This window comes from Siniperca chuatsi, linkage group LG24 (assembly GCF_020085105.1).
Source record: "Siniperca chuatsi isolate FFG_IHB_CAS linkage group LG24, ASM2008510v1, whole genome shotgun sequence".
NCBI lineage: Eukaryota > Metazoa > Chordata > Actinopteri > Centrarchiformes > Sinipercidae > Siniperca > Siniperca chuatsi.
The window spans coordinates 15243735-15269477 of record NC_058065.1 but is presented as its reverse complement, the minus strand read 5'-3'; the positions used below and the strand labels follow the sequence as shown (position 1 = coordinate 15269477).

The window sequence follows — 25743 nt, the reverse complement described above, 5'->3', positions numbered from 1 at the left end:
AGGTCAGTGTTCATGACTCCACCATAAGAGAGAGACTGGGCAAAAATGGCCTGCATGGCAGTGTTCCAAGACGAAAACCACTGCTGAGCAAAATGAACATTAAGACTCGTCTCATTTTTGCCAGAAAACATTTGGGAAAATACTCTGTGGACTGACAAGACAAAAGTTTTTGGAACTTTTTGGAAGGTGTGTCCCCCATTACATCTGGCGTAAAAGTAACACTGCATTTCAGAAAAAGAACATCATACCAACAGTAAAATGTGGTGGTGATAGTGTGATGGTCTGGGGCTGTTTTGCTGCTTCAGAACCTCGAAGACTTGCTGTGATAAATGGAACCATAAATTCTGCTGTCTACCAAAAATTCCTGAAGGAGAATGTCCGGCCATCTGTTCGTGACCTCAAGCTGAAGCGAACTTGGGTTCTGCAGCAAGACAATGATCCAAAACACACCAGCAAGTCCACCTCTGAATGGCTGAAGAAGAACAAAATGAAGACTTTGGAATGGCCTAGTCAAAGTCCTGACCTGAATCCTATTGAGATGCTGTGGCATGACTTTAAAAAGGCAGTTCATGCTCGAAAACCCTCCAATGTGGCTCAATTACAACAATTCTGCAAAGATGAGTGGGCCAAAATTCCTCCACAGTGCTGTAAAAGACTCATTGCAAGTTATCGCAAATGCTTGATTGCAGTTGTTGCTGCTAAGGGTGGCCCAACCAGTTATTAGGTTTAGGTGGCAATCACTATTTCACACAGGGCCATGTAGGTTTGGATTTTGTTTTCCCTTAATAATAACAACCTTCATTTAAAAACTGCATTTTGTGTTTACTTGTGTTATCTTTGACTAATATTTAAATTTGTTTGATGATCTGAAACATTTAAGTGTGACAAACATGCAAAAAAATAAGAAATCAGGAAGGAGGCAAACACTTTTGCACACCCCTGTGTATGTATGTATATATATATATATATATATATATATATATATATATATATATATATATATATATATATATATATATATATATATATATATATATATATATATATATATATATATATATACATATAAAAATATAAATAAAATTTATAGATCATGCAGAAAATGAACTAGATGATGAGGAAGGAAGGTCAGAAGAAATAAAAAATCATTTAAAATATACTGTAGTCAGCATCTATTTTTAGTATACCAATTACAACAAGATAGCAGCATGGGTGCCAGCTGGAAGAGGCAGAAGGGTTGTAAATGTTAAAAATATTTATGTACTGTGTAATTTATAAATTCTAAAACAACAGCTGTACAACAGTACAAATATGAGTCAACATGGAAGACAGATATTTGTACTCAAAGCTTCAAAATGGTATATGACACAGTAGGGGGTCAATGTTTTATTTTTACATTAATTATTCATTATTGAATCAAAAGTACATTCTGAACAAAATTCCTCTGATATAAAATGATTCTGCTGTAAAGTTTAATGAGTTTGGGTTCATGGGATTTGGTCACATACACTTTTTTCTTTTACATTTTTTAGCAGTCACATACAAAACAATTTAGAAATACTAGAAAAATAGCAGAAATTAGCATCGACTAGGTCGAGAAGAGAGTCGTATGCCGGGGGGTATGTCATTTAGCTCTGTTTAGTTCATTTAGCACATTGTAGAAAAACAAAATAAATCAAACTTGATCAGGCAAGAGGAGAGAGGGTGTATAGAAGAACTGGAGGAATGAGACAAAGGAGAAGTATCAGAGTTGGACTAAAGGGTCAGAGGAAACGAGTTTAGGGAGAGATGGAGGGATGAGGTGAGGTGAAAGGAGGACGGGGAGGGGAAGGGGGAGAATGGGCAGAGAGATAATGTTTAAAAAGATAGGGGGGAGAGAGATGGATGGCAGTGGAACAAAGGCGAACACATCAATCGTTATTTCTTCAAAGGGAATTCATCTTGTGGGAACATAAACAAGCTCTGGCACTTTCCTGTGCAAAAACAACAACACAGAATGCATAATATCCAAAAACACGCAAATATTAACACAGATGGTGTGAAAAACAAGTCTTAAAGAGGTACTTGGATGTTAAGAAGTGTGTATGTGATCTATCATTCACTGAGGGTCCCTTTAGTGCACCAAAAAACACTTTGCCTCTGTGCTCAGCTTTTAAGATATCGTTGTTAAGAGGTTGTTTGTGTCCAATCATGGGGAAAACAAGTACATTTTGACAGCTAATGTTTTTTTTGTTTGTTTGTATGTTAAGTATTCATAGATTACTGTTCTCTGTTTTTCAAGCATTAAAATTATATATTTATTTTTGCTTGAAGTATTGATTATTATTGAATCAAAGCAGTGCATTTGGACTTTTTGCACAATAAAATGCTTTTCTAGAGTTTAATGAGTGAATGGGCACATTTTGGTCCGGTTCCAATTCATGGTGCTGAAAATGACAAACAACATAATCCAGTTTTAACGACTTGTTCCACTTTCTTTATGTTAGGAATCAGCCCCACATGAAAACATGATTATAAGTATTTTGTCAAAAGGTTTTCATCCCTACTAACTTGCATTTGCATTGCTAATCTTTTGAAGTCACTTCCATTGTTAATATGTTGAAGCCATTTGTATTGCTAATATTTTAAAGCCACTATGTGTCAAACTATTCTAATGGCAAGTTTTTCTTTGTAGAAAAATGAGGCAATCCCATTGAAAATTAGCATTAGCGCATTGATGTCTGCCACAGTATCTAAATTATACCACCACAAGGGGGCACTAAAGTTGAAAACTTTCTAATTCGACATATAGTAGATTTAACATGTCAAAATCCAGGGTTTCTACAGACTAAGCCGCCGGCTGATTTATCTATTATATACTGTGCTCTCTAGCACTCTTGCTGTGGTGAACACATTTTTACTGACAGTGAAAGCAGAAGAAGCGTTGACCTGGGGTCGGAAATAGGCCTCGCCAACAGATGAAGGTAGCCTGTGTAAATAAGGAAGCTATTCAGTCTCAAAACACTTGTGCGAAATTGGTTCTGACACAGGCTTTGGGAAACAATGTACATTAATTTTGTCCGATAGCAGTCTGGATGTGAAAATGCCGTGTACAACCAGCATTAGCTGCTTTCTTATGATCCATGATTTCTTGCATTGTAATCAGAAGAAATACACTATTTAATATAAAACGGAAACAATAAATTGTTAACACGGAATTTCGGTCAGGAGACATATGTAAAGATTACTCAGTTAGCAAGAGATCTGCAGGTTAGCAGCCCCACACTGCAGGCTGACTTTACAGCTCAACTCTACACTTTTGTATTTTACCTTTCTTTTTCTTTCAAACTAAGATCACAGAAAACAGCTGTGACTAATAACAGAACAGTAAATCAACAAAAATGTTTTGGTATTTTAAGCCATGTGCCATGCCAAACCTGATGGGGGAAAAAAACATAATTTCTCAGAAATCAAATTGAAATAATTCAAACTGACAACCATTACATAAACCTATAGCATCATTACATTATCCAGGAGACTCCTGTGTTTCTATGCTAAAGACATTGAAAGGAGAATATACAGTGGGGAAAAATACTTCTGGAACCAGTGGCTCCTCTCACTTTGTACCTTTATATGTTTTCAAGCTGGAAATGTCACACTTTGTCGTTTTGTTTTGCTGAGGCTAAAGACAAAAAAGCTTCGCAATCATTATAGCATGCAAAATCATTCCATTTGAACAAGCAGTCAAATGTCAATCCAAACATATTAAGGATGTTTAATTCCAATCCGTTTATGCATTTTCCTTTCTCATACATGCTTTGAAAGTATTTCTCAGGATAAGAAGACTCCCAGTTCATGAGAAATCACATAGCTTCTGTAAATCTCTACACCATCCCTTTAAGTTAAGAAGAATTCCTCTTGAGTGCCGTATTGCACTTCTGTTCACAGTATGATTGAGAAAAATTTCCGACAGGCAACACATCCCGCTTTGCAAAATGAAACATTTCACGCCTAAAAAATTAAATTTTCCAATTATTCTGGGAGGTGAGAATGGGGAAAATGTGGAAACTTGACAGTTGTCCAACTTGAGATTGGGGCTAGCTGGGGAAATTAAACAGACAGGCGTGACACTCCACTCCGACCCTGCTGGGCCCGAATCATAAAAATAAGATTTTCTCTAAATGAGTTTGAGGACGAGAGGGATTGTGTGTGTGTCAGTGTCAATGTAAGAATGTGTGTGTGTGGGTGTGGGTGTGCGTGTGTGCAGTCTGTGTGCCTATTTAATGAGTAAGTAAGGATTATCATTTAAATGCATGTCAGTTTTCAATGTGATTATCCTGTAACCTTCCAGTTACCTTGTCTAAATTGGCTAATTAAGTAAGTGTGTGTGTGTGTGTGTGTGTGTGTGTGTGTGTGTGTGTGTTTGTGAGTGTGTGTGCGTATGTCATTAGGTGTGTGTATTTTAGCACATAATGAGTGTATGGCCTTCAACCCAGGACTGGTGTAACTGTGTATGGACTACAGTTTATTGCGTGTGTGTTCGTGCGCTGACCTGCAGCAAAGAGCATGAAGGCGACAGGTGCGTAGAATCGCCGTCTCGTGCCGATGCACACGGCAACCAGAGCAACCAGGAATGACATCAGCACCAGGGCTCCACCCCCTAGCAACAGGGCCAGCGTAGCAACCTGCCAGTCTGGAGAGGGAAGGAGGGAGGGAGGTGGGGGTGAAAAGGAGAAGAAATGAGGGAGGAAGAACAAGTGGGGCAGTGATGGAGGAAGGTGGACAGAGAAAGTGGTAAAGAGAAGAAGAAAGTGACTGAGTGAGCACGAGGAAGCAACATAGTGCATGCAACATAAAAAACTGACATTTAGAGAACATTCATGAATAAATGCAATATCGCTAAAAATGAAATGCACAAGACTTTGAGGGTGGCCTGGGAGGAGAAAAAGACCCACAAGAGGAAGCATATTATTTGATTTGACATTTTATTACTGCCTTTACCACCATCAAGTATGTTGATTAGAGGGAGAACAAGGGAGGGGGTAAGGACGTAAGGAAGGAAGGTATAAAAAAGGAAGGAAATGAACAAGGAAATAGGAAGGAGTTTAAGGAGAAAAGAATAGTGGGTAAGAAGGAGGGAAGGAAGAAGGAGAGCACAAGTACATGTAAGAAAGAAAGGGATGGGAAGGAAAAATGGGATGTAGAAGAAAGAAGGCGGATGAATAGGGAAACAAAGGTAGAGGGAAGGAAAGACAATGAGGAAGAACAGTGGTGAAATTAAGGAAGCATGAACACATAAAAGAGAGTGAAGGAAAAAGAAGGAAGGATATAGAACAAAGGTTATATAGAAGGAAAAAAGCAAGGCAAGAGGACAGGAGGAGAAAGATGAAGGGAGTTTGGATGGACGGAAAGGATGGACAAAGTTAAGAAAAAGGGAGAAAGGAATGGGATGAAAAAGGTATGAAATAAAGACAATGGAAAGAAACAAGCAAAGGAAGATATTGAAAGAAAAGGGAAAATGGGGAGAGAGGAAAGAGGGAACAGGGAGGAAAAGTGATGTAATTAAGGAAACGAGAGCAAAGGAGTAAGGAAACAAAAAGGGATGGGAAGAAGGAAGCAAGGGAGAAATGGGGTAAGGAAAGAATACTATAAAGTTAATTAGAAAGGTAAGACAGGCACATTAAGGAAGAAAAGGATGAAAAGTAAAAGTAAGAAGGAAGATGGGATGAATCAAGGGAGGACAGGGGAAAGGAAGAGACAGATGGAGGACAGAAAGGGAGAAGAGGATGTACAAAATTTAGGAAATTAATAATAAATAATAATAAAAATAATCAATAAAAACAATGAAAAGAAATAATCAAGGACAGATGGTGAAAAGAAAGGAGGAGTAAGGAAAGAATGCCAATAAGGAAGGAACCAGAGAAGATAGGAGAAGGGGAAGGAAAAAAACAATGAGGAAGGAATGGCTTTGAAATTAAGGAAGCATGAAAACATAGACGAGAGTAAAGAAAAGGAAGGGAGGGAACGGATGGGAAGAAGCAAGCAAGGGGAAATGAGGAAAAGATGGAATAATGGAAGTAAGGAAAGGAATGTATGTAAGGATGATGGGATGAATCAAGGTAGAGAGGGAAAGAAGCGAGGGAAGAAAACAAGATGAAGGCAGGTAGGATGGAAGGAAGAAGAAGGAGAAGAGGATGGACAAAGTTAAGAGAGGGGGAGAAAGGAAATTAAATAAAGGTACTGAAAAGAAGGAAACAAGGAAAGAGTTCAAAGAAATGGGGGATAAAGAAAGAAGGGGGATGAGGAAGGAAGCAAGGGAAGATGGAAAGAAGGAAGGAATGAGGGAGACCAGGTGGTGAAGTTAAGAAGGCATGGACAGATAGAAGACAGTAAAGGAGGAAGGAGGGTAGATAAGGGATGGGAAGGAGTGAGCAGGGGGGGTGAAATAAGGAGAGATTACTGGAAGGGAAAAAGAAAGACAAGACAGGCAGATGGAAGGTGAATGAATAAAATGGAGAAACGAAAGAAGGAGAAATAAAAGAGCAAAGGAGGAACAAATGAGTGTGTAAGAACCACAAAAAACAAAGTGAATCGAGGAACAAAGGGGAACTGAGGAAAAAATGGATAGACAAGTTAAAGTGAAATGAAGAGAGGTTTGGTGGCAACGAGGCGGTGAGCGTCTCTGAGAGGGTGATGGGCGATAAAAGGGAAGAAACATGCAAGTGGAGAGGCGCCAGCATAATCTTACAAGGACAGAGAGAGGGCAGCATGAAAAGAAATGCCAAAAGGAAGAGAAGGAGGGTGGTGAAGGTAGAGGGAGAGGAGGAAGAAAAGGAGGTGAGGATGGCGTGAAGGGGCTGGGGACAGAGCAGCGCTGAGTGAAAGTAATGAAGAGAGAGAGAGCACTTAGTATACCTGAGCTGACAAAAAGCCTCAGCTAAAAAGCTTTGTTGGCATGTTATCAAAAATCTGTCTGCATTTATATATAGGGAGTACCGTGGCTTGATGCACACTGAAATAGCACACACACATAAATACATGGTCACATGCAAAGACACACCCAAACCTGCCACCATATGTCACTTCAAACACAAGATTTGTGAACATTCTGCTGCTAATGTGTGTTCAGATAGAAGGTATGGCTGATATTAGATGCAGCATGACTGCATACACGGTCAATAAAAAGACGTGACATATTTGGACATGAATTCACCTGCGGCGAAGACACGAAGAGTTGAAAATGTTTTAACTTGAGCGAAATGTTATGTTGCATATCCCACGCCTTTATGAACCTAGCATTACGTCAGCGTACGGAGACGAGAGGAAAAAAGAGAGAGACTGTAATACCCGGTGCGATCACTACGCCATTTCGCTTCACAGCCCAGTTCCGTCCCTGGGGGCTTGGTCACTTGGTCACGCCGTTAACTCCCCCTTGGTATGTTGCTCTTAGGATTGTACACCATTTGATTCAATGAAGAATTATTGAAGGTGGAAAAAAAGATCTCCTAGCTAGCAAGCTTGCACCATAACTGTCAGTTAGCAAGCCTGATAACTCAGTCGCCAATGGGACAATTAGTTCACACAATTTGTTCAAAAGACATATTTGTACCATTTGCTACTGTCTCAAAACTGTCTGCAAACCATTCCTCTTTTGTGGAGTTTATACCCTGACACAGACGGTTACAGTGACACAATGTGACTTTTTAAAGAAGAAATAACACAATAACAAGTTTAATTCATAAGCAGTAAAACACACCCACGCTCACTTCAATACACTCAGACGTTTTGCTTCTACAGCCTTACTTTCTCTGGTATGACCAGTAGCTTATGGTGGTTAATGTTAGCAAACTTTAGATGGATACTGCTGTGTAACTGTTATTAAAGCAGACAGTTTGCTCAATTTGCGAGTCTTCTCAACATGTGCTATTACAGAATGTTTTAGCATGCCACAGATTGACATTTCAATGGTCTTGTATGACCAGTAACTTATCATGGCTAATGTTAGCAAACGAGAGATATTGCTGTGTAATTGTTATTATTGAAGGCAGTTTGCTGACATTATGACTCCTCTTGTTCTACATTTAGCACGACACAAACACTTCAGCGAATAAATAGAAATTCAATGTGCCATTATCCTGTAATTGCCACTTGTGGCCACAGTGGTCGCTGCTCAGCAAAAGTTACATAGTCCGCTTTAAACAAAAGTGGATGGAGCTAATAAGCTACAATAGCTTCCTCCATTTTAGATTTTCTGGCTCTCTGTTCCCTCAAAGGTCAGCACTGCCAATTTAGTGTGTCAAAGCTTGCTTCTTAAATTCTTTATAAGCTGGTGCAATTTGGCGTTATGGGACTGGACACACACACACAGACACAGACCTCGTCATCTAATCCATATAGGCTCAGAGGGAGAAAAGAGATTTGACCATTTCGCTAACCTTTTATTCCACCTGTCTGCCTTCACACTGTGATCAGATGTGATGCTGTCAAATTAGCCGGGCTCATGTAAGCTGCTGTAAAACCTATTTCTGTACTACACTGCTAAACTAGGAAGTGCAATATTACCAAAAAAATAAATAAATAAATAAAATAATCTGTACACCTTGAGGACATAGAGTATCTCTTAAAAGGGAAACTTCAAACTGAAAGTTCTGGATAAAACATCAATGAACTGCGTCTGACGCAGAAATGTAGCTGTCAGTACAGATGCAAAGTCAATGCACAGTAGTTGGCATCAACAGTATACTGCAGGGCTATTTAAGTGAATTTATTTTTTATTTAACAGCTATTTAAGTTGTGAAAATATGGGTGATGCCTAAATTTACTAGCGTGGTAAAAAAAAAAGCTTATGGAAGGTGGTGGAGGGGGAGAGATAAGGAAAGATGAAAGATTTAGAGGCAGAGGGAGGGAAAGAGAGACAGAGATGGAGGTGAAAGATTAGATGCAGAGGTGGATAGTGGGAGGCAGACAGGGAAGGAGGAAATTGAAGATGAGAGAGAGAGCAGAAATAAGAGAGTAGAGATAAAAAGCTAGACCAGTAGCATCTTATATTATAAATGTAAAGCAACCAAAATCAGTTTATTTTCAGTTTGAATGATGCTGCTGATTATGAAGGTGACACCGTAGGTTTTCTGGACAAACACCTATTCAGCTTTAAAAATGTTTCCTGGGACCAAGGTATTCCTATCTGAAAGCCCAATTTCTATTTCTTAGCCTTTGACTCTGATCTGCCCTTCTGAAGCACTTCAGGCAAAAATTACAGCTTTAACTTGAAGTCAGCTCAGCAAAAGCAACTGCACTGAGGCAATTCTGTTGCCCCCTCAGAGTTGCTCAAAAAGTAGCTCTGTAGGAGCAACGCAACAAGGTACACAGGAGTGGAATAAGGGAAGAGAGACAGATGGTTGAGGGTTAAAACAAGACTCTCAGGAGGCTCAGGTGGTTTATCATTCATTCATATTTAACTTGCCTAGAAGCACAGAGCTGGTTCACTCTGTGAAAGCAGCCTCAACCAATCAAAAGTCAGCGTAAAACCAGAAGGCATCAAATAACCAATCAGAAGTGTAAACAAATGTCATCAGCCATAGTTCAGTGAGAATCATATCTCTCTGTCTCACACATTTACATATTTCTCACTTCAGGACATCAACATTTAGTAAATGTGTATTCCATCAGTTTATGCCTTAGGCCAAGAGTCTACAGCCCACTAGCGGCTCTGTAAGGCACCTGAATCAAATACATGTGTTGGGGAATATTAGTTTTTATTAGTTTTGGCATTTTTACCTTTATTTTGATAGCGCAGAGAGAGAGAGGAAATGTGGGGAGAGAGACGTTTTAGTTTTGCACACATTTAAAACAGAATCTGCCTGTAATCTGCCTGGGGCATGTACAATTTGCAGGAGCTAGAAAACAATGATAAAAACCAAACTGCAGTGAAACTCTGGCTAGTTAAGGCTAGCAGGTGAGATAGCCCTAAGTAAAGCTAATTTACCCCTTTTACCTGTTTCCTGTAATTAAAAAATCTATTTTAATGCCCTAATATCTTAGTAATCTCTCATCTTGTTTAATGTTTTCTATGTTTTACTGTAAAGCACATTGAGTTTACCTGTGTATGAAATGTGCTATACAAATAAAACTGAATTGACTTATAGTAACACTAAATGTAAACTCAGGGTATTCCCTCTGGCTACTTCCCTTTATGAGTGCTCACTCCCCAGTCCTCATGTAACCAGGAAATTGACTGGTTCTGCTATCCCCAAGGACATTCCTGTTATATAGGTGTAAGTTCACTTGTTAGAAACTAGTTAGCCTATGCTTTATTGGCTATGTCACTGCTCAATTAATTACACATTGTATTGTCTATCAATGGTATTTTTATTGAGGCACACAAAGTGATATAGTATAGTGTAGATATGATCTATAACATCCTAATGTAAATTTTCCCGCCTGAAATGGTAACTAATGAATTAAACATATTATGAGACAGACCATCTTAAGCTGAATTATTACTGCTGAAAATCACTTGACAAAAAAAGTCTCACACAAATAATTTGCTAAAAATGGCAAATGCTTTTCTACCAATATAAATTGTTCAGGTCATGTGCTTCTACTCTTGAATAAGTATTTGGTCATTGTGTATTACACCTGGTTCAAGAAATGGAGGTGATGATTATATCAGTGCTGACTGAGAAGAGATGAGAAAAAAGGGAGCAAGCAAAGGAGGTAAGCAAATACAAGACACATGATAACTGTCCATCTGCTGTATACAAACAGTAGACCCTACATTAAAGATCATTTATAAATGATCATAAATAGCACACATTTACTGTACAAGGTTCCGACTATCACCATACAGGTATTGAACTAGAAAGATGGAGCCATCTGAGATTCATGTATAATTTAACATAACATTATCTTACAGTAATTCACTATTTATAGGCACAGACATGAAAGTCTTACTTATGTTGCTTACTTGCCTAAAATATTGGAACATTAGCATTTTATTTATGCTCTGACAGAATTGTATTGTGTATGGAATAGTTGACTATCTCTTTTGCTTCATCTGTATACCTCATTGCATGGGATTGTTGCGGTGCTACAAACAGAATCGGCAGACATAAGGAATTTAACTGATGTGTAACCACTGAATTTTACAATATTGATGAAGAAATTGTATCTCATGTGGATCAGTCACAATCCCGACCCTCTTAATAAGGTCAGTATCGGCTAAGTGCATCCCTATTTTGAATGTAAAGTTTTTATCACTTAAAGTTGCATTTCTATTTTTGTTTTGGAGTAAATATTAAAGTATATGACACATCTACAGTAACTTGCACTTCTCTACCATACCATATAAAAAGGGAGGATCCTTTTTCTCTCTTTCTCTCTTTGTTTAAGTAACTTGCAAATTAGTCTTTCTCACACAGAGACCCACACTGTGCTGTGCTGTAAATCTCCCTTTCTCTTTCTCACTCGCACAGAGAGACATACCTCTTGCTGTAATCTGACTGTTTGCCATGTGACAGGATTACTGCACTGCACTGTCACATTTTTTCTTTACTGTAAAGCCACTCCAAGCTGTCACGATGATTAGCTGCTGTAGTATTTTGGGTTTCTGTATCCAAAACAGAACACATCAGTCCTGTAGCTCATAGTACGCACATACAGTACATTTATCATTGTTAGTTGTCATTTTAACATTTTAATCATGACATTAATAATAACACTGCCAAGGTTACTCTAGTCCATATGCCAATCTAACAATCAGGTGCCATGTGCAGTACTTACATAACAGTGTGGGCCTACATCAGCCACACATTGCAAATAACTGTCGAACACACAATTAAACATCATATAAGTCCTGAGCAGGTCCAGTTTGCAAACCCGTACCCACAGAGCTCAGTACCACAACCATCAATTACCTCTGAATCAATACCAGATGCAAAGGGTAAAAATACATTTTTGAAAAAGGTTCAGAGGTGGCTGCTGACAAAAGCGCTGTGCTTCAGGGTACTGTAGGGGAACACAACTGCAGAACCCTTTATTTTTTCAGTGGATTATGTTCACTTTTGTTTCCATGTGCTCAGCTCACCTTGTTGGCAGAGGATCACACTAAGAATCCTGGGTAATTTAGACATAGCTGGCAAAGTGTGGATGCCTTCATGAATTACTGGCACCAGGATTTAACATAACTGACCTTTCTGAGCTTTTCTGCACACTTCTGAGCTGCTGAGATTCACAGTTTATACAGTGGGATCATTTCAAGTTTAGCAGCTGACTGTCATGGTTTGAGGGTTTGAGTTTAGTCATTTCCTGTTTTATTTTCCTCATGTATCTTGTGCTACTTTCCTTCTTGCCAATGTGTGTTTTCCCGCCTGTGTGATTGTCTGCCCCGACGTGATTAGTTTCACCTGTATCTTGTAATACACAAGTGAGGGAACATACTGTGTATTCAGTCTCTTTGATTCCTTTGTTCGTGGTCAGTTCGTCTCAGTTGCTATGTTGACTCTTGTTTACTGCCATTTGGACCAGTATCTACTTGCCTGTTACCTGTTTATTATCTGCCTGCCTGTCTGTTACCTGTTTGCTGCCTGTCTACTTGCCTGCCTGCATGCCAACCGGTGTACCTGCCTGCTTGTCTACCAGTCTACCTACCTGTGCCTGCCTTCAAATAAATCACTAAAGTCATTGTTCTGCCTCCTCTGTCTGCATTTGGGTCCTTTCCCTGTTGCCCTGCTTGCCAACTGTAACAGTACAAAGTGACCACATTATGGACCTAGCATACTTTTCTGAGGAACAGTACGACATCATTTGTACCCTGATGTGCCTCAAAGAACGTGGAGAAAGGCCATCAATGACTTTCACAGCCATTCCTGAGTGGGTCACAGACTTCCTCTATACCCACAGACCTCAGCCTGCTTCCCAGCCTGCACCTCAGTCTGCTAGCCTTGTGCTTGCACCTCAGCCTGAGTTCCGGCCTGTTAGCCACCAGCCTGCACTCCTGGGTTCATGAGCCTGCAACCTGCCTGTCCTAAACCAGCTAGTTTACTACCTGCCCATCCAATTTCATTGGTCCTGAGTTGGTTAGCCACCTGCCGGATTTCACCACAGACAATTCCCGGGAGTCTCCTTTCTGTGGAACCCGGTTAGCCTACAAAACGGCCCCTCCTAGAAAGCGGGGTTCCCACCGACGTCATGTCATCAATGACTTTCACAGCCATTCCTGAGTGGGTCACAGACTTCCTCTATACCCACAGACCTCATCCTCACCGCTGCACAGCTCTTCGTCCTCTGCCAGTTCTGCAGCTGTCTCCTGTTCCTGAGCTGCAGCTGTACCCAGTTCCTGAGCTGCAACAGTCTCCTGTTCCTGAGCTGCCATTGTATCCAGTTCCTGATCTACAGCAATTTGCTGAGCCGCAGCTGCAGCAGTCTCCAGTTCCTGCGGAGCCATGGCTGTCCCCTGTTCCTGAGCTGCAGCAGTCTCCTGATCCTGAGCTGCTGCAATCACCAGTTCCTGGGCTGCAACAGCCTCCTGATCCTCCAGTTCTGTCTCCGCTGCCAGCCACCCAAGGGGTACCGCCTTCGCCGCCAGCCTCCAGAGGGGTTTCGCCTTCATCGCCGACCTCCAGAGGGCTTCTGTCTAAGCCGCCAGCATCCAGTCCAACCTCCAGAGGGGTTTCACCTTTGTCGTCGACCTCCAGAGGCACTTGTCCAGCCTCCTGAGGTCTCTAGCTTCGCTACTGTCCTGCCCAGAGACCGTCCACCTGAGGTCTTCTACTCCACACCTGCCAATGTGTGTTTTCCCGCCTGTGTGATTGTCTGCCCCGCCCTGAATAGTTTCACCTGTATCTTGTTATCTTCCCTCACTTGTGTATTTAGTCTCTGTGATTCCTTTGTTTTTGGTCAGTTCGTCTCAGTTGCTATGTTGACTTCTGCTCTTGTTACCTGCCATTTGGACCAGTATCTGCCCGCCTATTACCTGTTTGCTATATGCCTACCTACCTGTTACTGGTTTACTATCTACCTCCCTGTCTACCAGTCTGCCTACCTGTACCTGCCATTAAGCGACAATAAATCATTGAACTGCACCTGTCTGCCTGTACTGTCTGCATATGTAACACTGACTAGCATGTCTCCAAATACAGTTTGTATAGTGATACGTTTAGGAATGCTTAAGGACTATTCATTTTTAGCTATGCTAGCAATGTGGCTTTGGTCCAGACTGAAATATCTCAACAACTATTGAATTGATTGCTGTGAAATTGTATACAGACATTCATAGTACCCAGAGGATGAATCCTAATGACTTTGATCCTCACAAAGTGTGGTACACACATTCATGATAGCACCATCATCAGGTCAAAATTTTAATTTGCCCAATACTTGGGCTTTTGACCGAATACCTGCAAAGCTAATGACATTCCATCAGCCTTAGCTGTACTTTGTGTTTTGTGTTAATTAGCAAATTTTACCATGCTTACAAGCTAAACTAAGGAGTGTGAACATGACAAACATACCTGCAAACAACAACAACAAACAACACAGCCTGTTGGCATTGTCATTGTGAGCATGTTAGCATGTTGGCATCAATATTTAGCACCATTGTGCCTGAATAAAGCCTGACAGAGCTACTAGCTTGGCTGTAGACTCTTTCCATGTTTCCACATTTCCATTAGCCCCCTAGTGTTCACTGTTACTTACTGCCTGTGATGCTTTCAAGTTATAAAGTATCACTACAACTAATGATAGTCATCGATGAATCATTTTTAGATTAGCCAATTTATTGTTTAGTACTTCAATTGTATTCAAATGTCTTATTCTGTCTGACCATCAGTCCAAAACCCAAAGTTATTCAGTTTACAATATCAAAATTATTGCAGATTAATTTTCTGTTGATCGACTAATCAGTTAACCAATGAATTGTTTCAGCTTTAAAATAAACTTTACAATGTAGACAAATAGAAAATAATCAGTTTGATTTCTGAGACCCAGAAATCGAGACCCCAGAGATGTGATTTTGAGGTTTTTCAGGGGTGCTATGTGTTAATTGGTCTGAAACCCCTATATTTCCCACAGTATATTTAAAACTTTTGAAGGTCTTTTTTAATGCTTAGATTTAACAACCAAATATGAAAAAGCTGATAAACCAGAACAAAAATATAATAATTGAGAGTTAATACCTGAGGAATAACTGTATTTGAGACAGTTTTGTTCTTTTATGTCCATAGATAAGACTTTTAAAGGCTTTTTATGTGCTGCCACATGCTGCTGCTGTGATAGTGTAAATGCTTTGAAGAAAGCTTGATTTGCATCCACCAAAAGGATTATGTATGTTTGGGCACATGCACATCCCTTTCGAAATCATGCCCCAGTGTGTGTGTGTGTGTGTGTATTTGGGATGGCAAGTGGGAGCTATATTCCTGGCTATTCCCCTGTCTGTCTGTCTGCCACAGAAACGAATGCCACATCATTTCCCATTCCTCGTTCAGCCGCTACAAATAGAACGGGCGTCTCTGGGGGCTCAGCACACTGAGAGGAGAGATGGAGTCAGAGGAGAGGAGGGGAAGGGAAGGAGGGGGTAGGAGAGAAGGGGAAGAGGGAGAGTAGGAAAAGGGGGACCGACTTGACCCTGGGGGAAATGGAAAGGAGAGATGGAGATGGAGAGGAGAGTGTTGAGGAAGAGAATGGTGAAATTTGAAAGGGAAAATGATTAACATTAGAAATATAACACTGAAGCCCTCGGGGAGGAGAGAGGGACAGGAAGGAAGGAAGAGAGGAAGAAAGGAGAGAAAAGGGAAAGAGGAATAAACAAAAATGAGAAAGAAAAAAGAAATGGGAGGAGGGCTGAGTATTGAGAAAAAGACAATTCATTTAAGAGTAAATGAAAAAGGCCGGGGAGTAAAAGCAACGGATGGATCAATAGACTGATAGAGAAAGATGGGAAGGGCAGAGAGCGAGGAGGCAACATTTAGGTCTTCAGTGGTGACTGATCTCAAATCTGTGACAACAAAGACTGGTGAATGTGGGTCAAAACAAGCCAAAACCGACACCACTTTCCACTAAATCTGTTTAAAATCACATCTGTTTACAAAATTGTGTACATCTTTTGGCATTTATTCTTAAATGTGTTAATATTACCACATGCACAATTTGCTAATAAGCTGAAAAAGATCACCCATTTTCATAATTCTAAACAAAATACAGTGTGAGAAAAAGAGAAAACATTGTATGTTTTTTAGCAATGGTATCTCAGGCTGTAACCAAATCCAACAATGAGCCTGGGAAGTCTTCTCTCAAGGTCAGGTAAATGACAAACCTACTGGTAGCAATTGCACATCTTTTTTTCTAAGCAATTTATTTCATTTTAAGCTGTTGGTGTTGCATTTTTTGACTGAAAAAAGCAATGAAAAATAGATGTTTGTTTATTTGATGGATTTTAAAGTGTAAGAAAACAAAGGAAAAAATGAATGGGGGGAAAAGGGTGGGGGAGAGGAAGAGCAGATGAGAAAAGGAGGAAGACGGAAGGAACAACAGGATAGATGAATGACTATAGGAGAGGAGGAGGAGGTGACAGGAGGATGTAAGGAGGCAAGAGAAGGAGTGACTGTGAGGCAGAGAGAGAATAGAGGAACAAAAGTAGGTTGGCTTCCAGGTGGAACTTCTTAGAGTTCAAACAGCTTTCAACAGAGCATGGTGTATGGGTGTGTGTGTGTTTGACAGGTAGAGATTCCCTTGATGTCTGCCTATAAGGCCAAATGCCCACTACTGTATAAAATTTTTCATTTGAAGCCATGTCCCATTTGCCAAACATTCAACTCCAGGATTTCTGTGTGGAGCTGACTTGATCTCATACACTGGTTGGTGTTCAGCTATTTAAGTTTCCATACTATCATCAATATCAAAAATCCCTTTATCTCTTTTCAGACATATGTAACATTGCTTCATCTATGTGTTAAAGTTATGGCTTTTTGTCATTCTGGTACATACATGTTTTTTACAGCTTTATTGAAAGAGCCACAATGTGTGCGGAAGGAAGTGGTGGCACTGCTGGAGAACAGCAGCGAGAAAAGAGTAATGAAATGCATGAAGAAAAATTATTTCTTCTCACAGTTTCATCTTTTATAAGACAATTCAGCTGCCTGTTTTCTAATGTCCGACAGTGCACAAGAATAGAATGATATTATGTTGAATCTGCATTAACTGATTTTGTTTTTGGCAGCACAAACAAGATGCAAAGTTCACATATATATTATAACTCATGAAGTTGATATGGCGAACTTCTTAGCATTCAGTTGGCTATTTACACATCCAGCAGATACAGAGCAACATCAGTATTCATTTGGAGTCATGTTTGTGTTCACCTGATGAATGTAAGTCCAATACTCCTTTTAGCTCTGTTTCTGGTCTATAGCAATTCCTGAGGGAAATATCTGGCTCTTTAGTTGCTAAATGCTCCACTATGTTCACCAGCTAGTCACTAACTGTGTCTGTCTGCTGTTTGGTGCTGAGCAGGTAGTGTCAAGTGAGTTTTTAGAGGTGGGTTTTTTATTGAAAACTGGTGCTGCTGGAAACAAGTGGTGCTTCACTCTCACTGCTGAGCAGTAAAGTTGCCGGCCCTAAAACCAAAACAATGAGCTGAAAGACGAAACACTCTCAGCTGAGGGGAACTTCAGATTCGGTTAGGCCTGTCGCAATAATTAAGTTACTGATTTATTGTACAATATATGGACACGACTTTGATGATTTTTGCTGACCTCAATATGTGGTAGTTTAAGGTTTTTCATTTCCTGTTTTATTTTGTAGTATTCTCCTTCCCTTGTGTGTCTTGTGGTTTTACTTCCTGGCTTTGTTTTCCCTCCAGTTTTGATTGTTGGCCCTTCCTTAATTGGTTGCACCTGTGTCTCGTTGTCTCACTTCCCCTAGGGTATTTAGTCTGGATCTCTGTCTTTGTTCAGTGTGGGGTCGTTGTTGGTCCTGCATTGTGTGTGTGTGTGTGTGTGTGTGTGTGTGTGTGTGTGTGTGTGTGTGTGTGTGTGTGTGTGTGTGTGTGTGTGTGTGTGTGTGTGTGTGTGTGTGTGTGTGTGTGTGTGTGTGTGTGTGTGTGTGTGTGTGTGTGTGTGTGTACACGTTGTGTACGTTGTGTACATGGTTCCAGTGCCCAGTTCCCCAGCATTTTTACAGTGAGTTCTGTTTTGGATTCTTTGTCTCCCGTGGACCTTGGTTGGATTCTGGATTTTTGTAATTTGCCAGCTCCCTAGTGAACTGTTCTGCCACCTTGGACTCGCTTCCTTGCTTACACCACTGCCAGCCGGTAACCTATCTGTCTGTTTGTTTACCTGTCTGCCTACCGATCTGCCTGTACCTACCTGTAAACCACATCACCCTTAATAAACACTGTAGCCATCCGGCTACTTCACCCTGATACCGCTTCCTGGTCATCTGCTTTTGGGTCCACATGCCACTACACAGCACATACGACAGAATGACCCCACCAATCATGGACCCAGCAGAGTTGTCCGAGGAAGCGGACCAGATGGTCCGAGATCTGGTGTGCCATATGGGAGGGACATATGGGAGGAAATGCATGACGAGTCCCGCAGAGAGGCAATCAAAGGTTGGGTCCAAACCAGACTCTCGACATCGCCTGGGCTGAGGGAGGCCATCCCTGGGTGGCTCACGGACTTCCTCCAAACCCAGACACCCCAGCCTGCCACCCAGCTGGCTACTCCTCAACCGGTCCCAGTCCCGAACCCATACCTAGGCACCCGCCTAGCTCTCGGTGGTCCTCGCAGCCATCAGACTGCACCCCGGCCTGCCAGCCATCAGCCTGCACCCCAGCCTGCTGGCCTCCAGTTCATATCCCTACATACTTACCTCCTACATGCTAGTCTCCAGTCAGCATCTCAGCCTGCAAGCCAGGGGGCACCTCAGTCTGTTGCTTTCTGTGCGCCTTCTGGAAAACACTCCAAGAGGAAGCGTGACTCCTACAGTTGCTCGCCTGCACCGCGATCCAGCTGCTCGCATGCCCTGCTGCCCAGCTGCTTGCCTCCCCACTGCCCAGCTGCTCACCTGCCCCGGGTCACCGCATGTCACTGAATTCTCTGCTGGATCGCAGCAGTATCCTCCATTTCGGAGTGGCAGGCTCCAGGTTCCCAGACATTACTGGTTCTGCCAGCTCCTCTACCAGTCTCTCCATCGCCGGCTTCCTGTCCTGCTGTCCCGCCGCCAGTTATCTGTCCGGCTGTCCTGTTGCCGGGCCCTAATCTGGTTCTCCGGCCTCCCGAGGGGTCCCGCCTTCACTGCCGGCCTCCCGAGGGGTCCGCCTTCGGCACCGGCATCCCGAGGGGTCCCGCCTTCGTGGCCGGCCTCCTATGACTCTGCGTCTTCACCGCCAGCCTCCTGGGACCTCCCTCCTGTGCCACCGGCATTCCGCCAGGCCTCCAGATGGTGTCAGTCTTCGTCACAGACCTCAGGAGATCAGCTCTCCACCTGTCCAGCCCCCGGGTCGTCCGCCCGAGGCCCTCAGCTCCGCACATGTCCAGCCCCCGGGTCGTCCGCCCGAGGCCCTCAGCTCCGCACATGTCCAGCCCCCGGGTCGTCCGCCCAAGGCCCTCAGCTCCGCACATGTCCAGCCCCCGGGTCGTCCGCCCGAGGCCCTCAGCTCTGCACATGTCCAGCCCCCAGGCCATCCGCCCGAGGCCCTCAGCTCCGCACATGTCCAGCCCCCGGGCCCACCCAAAGTCTCCCACCTGGCCCTTTATGTGTGTAAACAAGACTTGGGGTGCAGTGCTTAAATGTTTGAATGAAAAGAAAAATCTATGCTGAGACACATTTTGCTGTCATTTCTGGTCGCACTGCTTCTGTCCTCTCGTTGTCTGCCCTCTGTGTGGAGTTTCACCGTGGGCGGTGCTCAAGCAGTGTTACCAATTTGGCAACTTTCTCGCTAAATTTAGTGACTTTTCAGCTTTATTTCTAAAAAGCAACTAGTGACAAATGTAGCGACCTATTGAGACCATCAGGTAAATGGCAAGAAATATATTCATATATTATATTGTAATTCATTCCCATGCATGCTGCGCAGAGTAATTGCAGACCTCGGCTCTTCTGCCAATAGCGCCGCATCTCGTCTCGTATGGGGCAGGCAGGTTTGAGCTTCTCTCTCACTCTTTCTCTCTGGATCTCTGGATTACAATGTTCGTATAGCTTGTAAATATTTAAAAAGTTTATTTGATCTTGTAAATATTTAAATAGTTCGTCTGATCTTCTCTCTCCCTTTGTAGATTTTCAAAAAACTTTTTTACTTCAAATATTCAATGTCCCTGTAGTGAGTTTGTGATTATTTGGCTAAAGTTTTCTCTATCTCTCCCTTGCTGTATGCAAATGAAAGCAATGGAATGCCATGCAAATGCCCTTAAAATGACAATAATATTGTTTATAGCAGTTATTGCTGGCACGTATTTTAGCTTTTATACTTATATCCACTTTGTACTTAATTTATCTGACTTGTATTATAGTGTATTATATTTTGATTTGCTTAGTACTTCTATTCCTTCTATTCTCAAGTGTGCATCGACGTGATAGTGAGCAGCATATCGTCCAACAAAAGTAGTTATCGTGACAGGTCTAGAGTCGGTTGATAATTCTCTGTGGATTCACCACTACAAATGACACCTTTCACATCACACATCATTTGATGCATTAACATAAAAATATTGATTATAGCAGCTTTAAGTTGTCATTTAATTCCTATTTGTTCACTTGCTGTATGTAAAGTTTTTTGCTTAATATTCATAATTTCATCCATGCAGTTGGCATTAATAAAAAAAAATATAGAGTGCTGGTCTGAATTTATTTAATTTAGATTCTTTTTCTATTTGGCCCTACACCACAAGGGGGAAAAATAGACTGAATTGACATGAGAAGAATGTCTAAAAGAACAGTCTAAAAATGAAGGCACCCTGGTGGCCAAGGGTTTGTGCCATGTTCATGTCATATTGGAATTATCCATCTTGTAAAATAGCATTCATTCCAAAAACCAAATTGTAATTATGACTGGGATTTTGGTGAAAGCTCCATAATATCTGACTTGGCACTTAATAATACGGAAGAGCCTGAAAACCAGCCAAACATGGATGCCTCACATCAGCCAAAGTCTCTCGTTCAGTGTAATTAGATTTAATTTAACCCTCACACGACCAACTCTGTAATCATACAACCGTCTTGAGTTGTCTGATGATGTACACGCTCGCAATTTGTTAACATGGGAATTTGTTCCATCTGTCCATCCCACATGACGTGAATGTGGGATTCACATCTGGCTGGGGACCTTTGTTGTATGTCATTCCCCTTCTCCCTCCTCCCTTATTTCCTGTCATCTCTCTACTGTCAAATCTCTAATAAAAGGCATGAAATGCCCCATGTTATTATGTCTGACCTACTAAGATTGCTGTTGTGACTTTTACATAGTGACTCAGGCACTTATTCATACATGAGACTGACATGTTATACTGCCATCACAGGTACATGTCTGAAATGTCACTTGTGACAATATACAACTACAACTACCATTGTTTATTAACAGAAGTGATGTTAACATCCAGTATGAGACGGATAGCCTAGCTAAGGGATAGCATAGCTGATAGTTACGACGAGAGCTGTAACATTAACTTCCTCTGTTCATTAAAACTTGTTAAATGGCACTACAAGTTGTGATCATTATAGTGAAGACACTCCTACACACAATAGTTCTGTTTTATTCTGCAAAGTGAGATCCTTCCATTATGCCTTTGGTTTTCCATCTCAGTCCAATTAATTAGCAGCTATGCGAATAACGTGATCTCTCTCTGCATACATTACTGAATTTTGCTTGTTGCTTGGGCGAGGTCAGTTTCATTGACAGTGCATTTGTCTGGAGCTGGTGGATGTTCCCTTGTCAATTTAAGACTTAGATGCATACCCTGGGCATACCCTTTAGAGGCCCGGTATCATATTACACCTTTTCAAATCCCTTCATTTTACTCATTTAAAACGTATCATACAACAAGTAGTTCCGACCAAGCAGTCTGATTGGTCAACTAGACATTTAGAACATGCTCAAATCAACATGACAGCACACCAAATGATTACATCTACCTTTTTTCAGTACATTTTGACTTTACAACGCTCTGGAGTTATTGGAAATGTCTGGATCACATGCCTTGATATTAGGGTCTGGTGTCCTCCATCAGCTGTGCCAGTGAGTCGGTGACACGGCACTACTATCTTAAAAATACATGTGAAATTCGTGGACATAGTAGCTCAATCTGTTTATGGAAAAAAAAATCTTTTTTTCAGCAGATATCTTAGTTAAAACAACCTTGAGCTAGTGAGGATGTTTTGTGTTTAGATGTGTGGTATTTCTTCAGTTTGGGAAATCCCACGATCTCTAGAAAGCATTAGCTCTAGTTGGCTGGCTGACTCAACAGGGACTAGAAATTGTCTCTGTTGCTAGGTCGTTACTAAAGGTCGGCCTACTTGCTGGAGAAGTAAACTAGGTTTCATTACATAGGATTCTACTGACGTGACTGAATTGATCGCCACAGGAAAATTGTCTGTGGCGATCAATTCAGTTTCCCATTACAAAAAGAGAATCATCACAATGAATGAAAAGGATGAGCTAAATTAACAGAAACTTAACAAGCCAAGAGAGTGATTTATATTTTAAGATCAATATGTGTGTGTGTTGGTAAGGCTCACACACTTATGAGCCGACACAAACCTCTCATGCCAAGACATGTAATTAGAAAGTCCTGGTCTGGAGTCTGGATGTATGTGTGTGAGAAGGAAAGAAAGAAAGAGAGAAACTGCTGAAAGTTGTGTCACAAAGTGTGTCAGTGAATGTGTGTGTGTGTGTGTGTGTGTGTGTGTGTGTGTGTGTGTGTGTGTGTGTGTGTGTGTGTGTGTGTGTGCGCACAGGTCCTCGGAGAGGAGGTGCGGAGATGCAACAACAGAGAAATCAGAGTGTGACATGAAATATTCAGTTGGGCTTCAGAGGAGACTGTCCAGAAATAGGTCAGCTCAACATGGTATCCTCTTATTGGCACACACACACACACACACAAAGTCACACACCAATTTACACGCTGACATACAGAGACCCAGACTCCCCTTCTGTCACACAAACACACACACATACACACAAAGACAGACACTCATTCACTTGGATACAGATACAGACACACACTGTGCAGTTGCTACAAATACACACACACGCAGACAATCATGATCCCATCCCATCCACAGAGAGAGCAGCAGAGACATGGATTGGTCATATATTAGCTCTGCAGGTAGACAGAGTGTGTGTGTGACAAAGATATAGATAGATAGATATTGTCTGTCACAGTGTCTGACAGCCTAAAGACCTTTTAAATGATTTCTTTTTTAAAGCCCTCATGTGTAATTAGCACCAGTCAGCTCCCAGTGTCACAGTGGTAGTAAATAAAGCCACTTTCACCTCGGTTAAAGTAACGCTCATGAACTCTTGTTTCCCTGGAAACCAATCCAACATCCAAGATCAACCCCTCCTCTCCTGCCCAAAACTGCAAGACCTCTCCTGGGCGTGACAACAAGGCACTTTTCTAGACAACAAAAGAGGGGGGAGGATAACAAAAAAAAATAAGAGCGAGAAACGATGAGCTCTATATCGAGCCAGCACTTTTTCCCCATCCCTTCCTTCTCTTATGTTGACAAATGAATTCATTAGGCACAGGTAAGTGGCAACACCCAGGAGAGTTGATGTACTTTACCATGAAGGTGGTGGCAGTTTTGCAGCGTTAATAATCTAGATGGTGAAGTCGCAAAAACAGGCATAAAGTGCTTGTTATAAGCAACATTTATTTTAGTTTTATTTCCACAGAATGGCCAGCAGTATGTTCAGGTGTATGAACATTTTTTGTGTATAGTCTGACAAATGGAAGAAAATCATAATCATCCTCTATCAGATATTAGAACGTACACAGAGGGATGCTTTATCAACATTCCTTTTTAACATACATAAAACTTAAAATTGCATTTCAGGGCCGCAACTTACTTTATTTATGAAATTTTCATATTAAATATAACCTGTCAATTATTTTCTTGATGAACCGATTAATGGTTTGGTTCCTAAAATGTCAGAAAACTGTGAAAAATGGCCATCACAGTTTCCCAAAGTCCAAGCTGACATATTAAAATGTTTTGCTTATCAGCAACAGTCCAAAACTCAAAGATATTGTCACATTCTGCTTCTCTGTCTCTCTCTCTCCAGCCACATCAACTCCCCAAACCAAACCACTGCCACACCTGTCCACCAGATGTCCTCTGACTTTTCCGCTTGTCTCAGCCACTCCCTCTTGTCATCTTGCACTGCAGTAACCCCTTTCCCTCCAGTCCCAGTCACCTACCTGACCTTCCCTGCCTTACCTGCTCACATGTTCCCACTTTCCTCGTCAGCCCTGCAGATTAACCAGCCCTTTTCCACTCAGTCCCTGCCAGTTTGTCAAAGTTGCCATGTTCCTCATGTCTTTGCTTTCAAGCCAGAACCTGAACTTTAAAAATGACTTAAACAATTAATTTATTATCAATTTGTTTCTGTCTGAATTATCAACTAATACATTCAGCTCAAATGCATTCACAGACCGTTTGCAGCCCACTGGTGGTAGTTCACCTCGTTGTGACAGGCATTTACCTCTTCCTTGCTGCTCATCCACCTCCGGTTCTCCTGTAATAACCTCCCTGAAAGACCTGTGGCAGTCAGCCACTTGTGTGCCCATTAACATCAGGATTAGTATTTACCACACGTTTGTGTGATTTCAAAATGTCACATCTGCAGCTTTTTTGAGTAGGAAAAGAGGAGGGCTGAGAAAGAATGTGAGGGGATGTCATTGGCAACAGAAGCCTGTGGTGCAGGTATAACAAACTGCATCAGTGTCTGTTTAGAACATCTTATTTATGATCCATTTTTCCTTCATAGTCTTCTGAAATCATTTTTAGTGTAATTCTATTTTAAGTGCACTCCAGCCCTTAATTTCACCTCCACAGTAATTAATGTGGAGATCCCAGTGGAGTCACATGTTGACAGGGACTGTCAGGATGAGGCTTTATTATGGTTGGATAGAAACAGTGGGGAGTCACAGTACTAATCAGGACAATACCTTCCTACAACTTGTCCACAGTCCACAATATTGTCTTTGGGTATGTTCTTCCTATGCCCTTCTAGAGATGAGGAAGCATCCCTCCATCATCATGATCGGCTTCAGCATCATTCCTTACTGTCATTCAAAACAACTCTTTGTTCTCTACTATATAAATAGCTCCCATTAATGCATGATAGAAGACACATGGTAACCCCTCTATCCTGGCCGGTGCGCACGGGACAGAACATATTAAGCGGTTGTTTTTTATTTTATTTTATGAGCCCATACATTGTGACTTTACCCCTCTCTCATTACCTGAGCCCAGCGTGCTGTTACACTGCCAGTTCTCGGTGCTCGCCGGCTTCCAGCAGGACTCCCACAGGGACAGGTAGTACTGGTCGTCAGCAGTCACCCACGCCGGGCTCATCACGGCTCCCACATCCAGGCAGAGCGCTAGGAAGACGCACACCAGCCCGACCAGCTTCAGCGGCGTCAGCGGGGAGCTGCGCGCCGACTCCTCCGTCTCGGTGACAGCTGACGACATGGCTGGGCTGGAGAGGCGAAGAGGGGGACCGGTTCAAAACCCGGGGGGAGGATGTCGATGTGTGTGTTGATGTAT

At 41.8% G+C, this 25743-nt stretch overlaps 1 protein-coding gene across 2 annotated transcripts in view; it reads right to left on the bottom strand.

Annotated features, from left to right (window-relative positions):
- The window catches only part of LOC122872304 (transmembrane protein 47-like), a 28784-nt gene extending 3105 nt beyond the window's left edge, over positions 1 to 25679 (bottom strand). The window contains exons 1-3 of one of the 2 annotated variants that reach the window (XM_044188353.1): positions 25440 to 25679; positions 4532 to 4672; positions 2818 to 2968 (exon numbers count right to left, since the gene is read on the bottom strand). In XM_044188353.1, the coding sequence (XP_044044288.1) occupies positions 2868 to 2968; positions 4532 to 4672; positions 25440 to 25668 (471 nt within the window). In that variant the 5' untranslated portion in view covers positions 25669 to 25679 and the 3' untranslated portion in view covers positions 2818 to 2867. Of the gene's footprint in view, positions 1 to 2817; positions 2969 to 4531; positions 4673 to 25439 lie in introns of those variants that run through there. The other variant, XM_044188352.1, reaches the window with a different exon arrangement.
- Between the last annotated feature and the right edge of the window lie 64 nt (positions 25680 to 25743).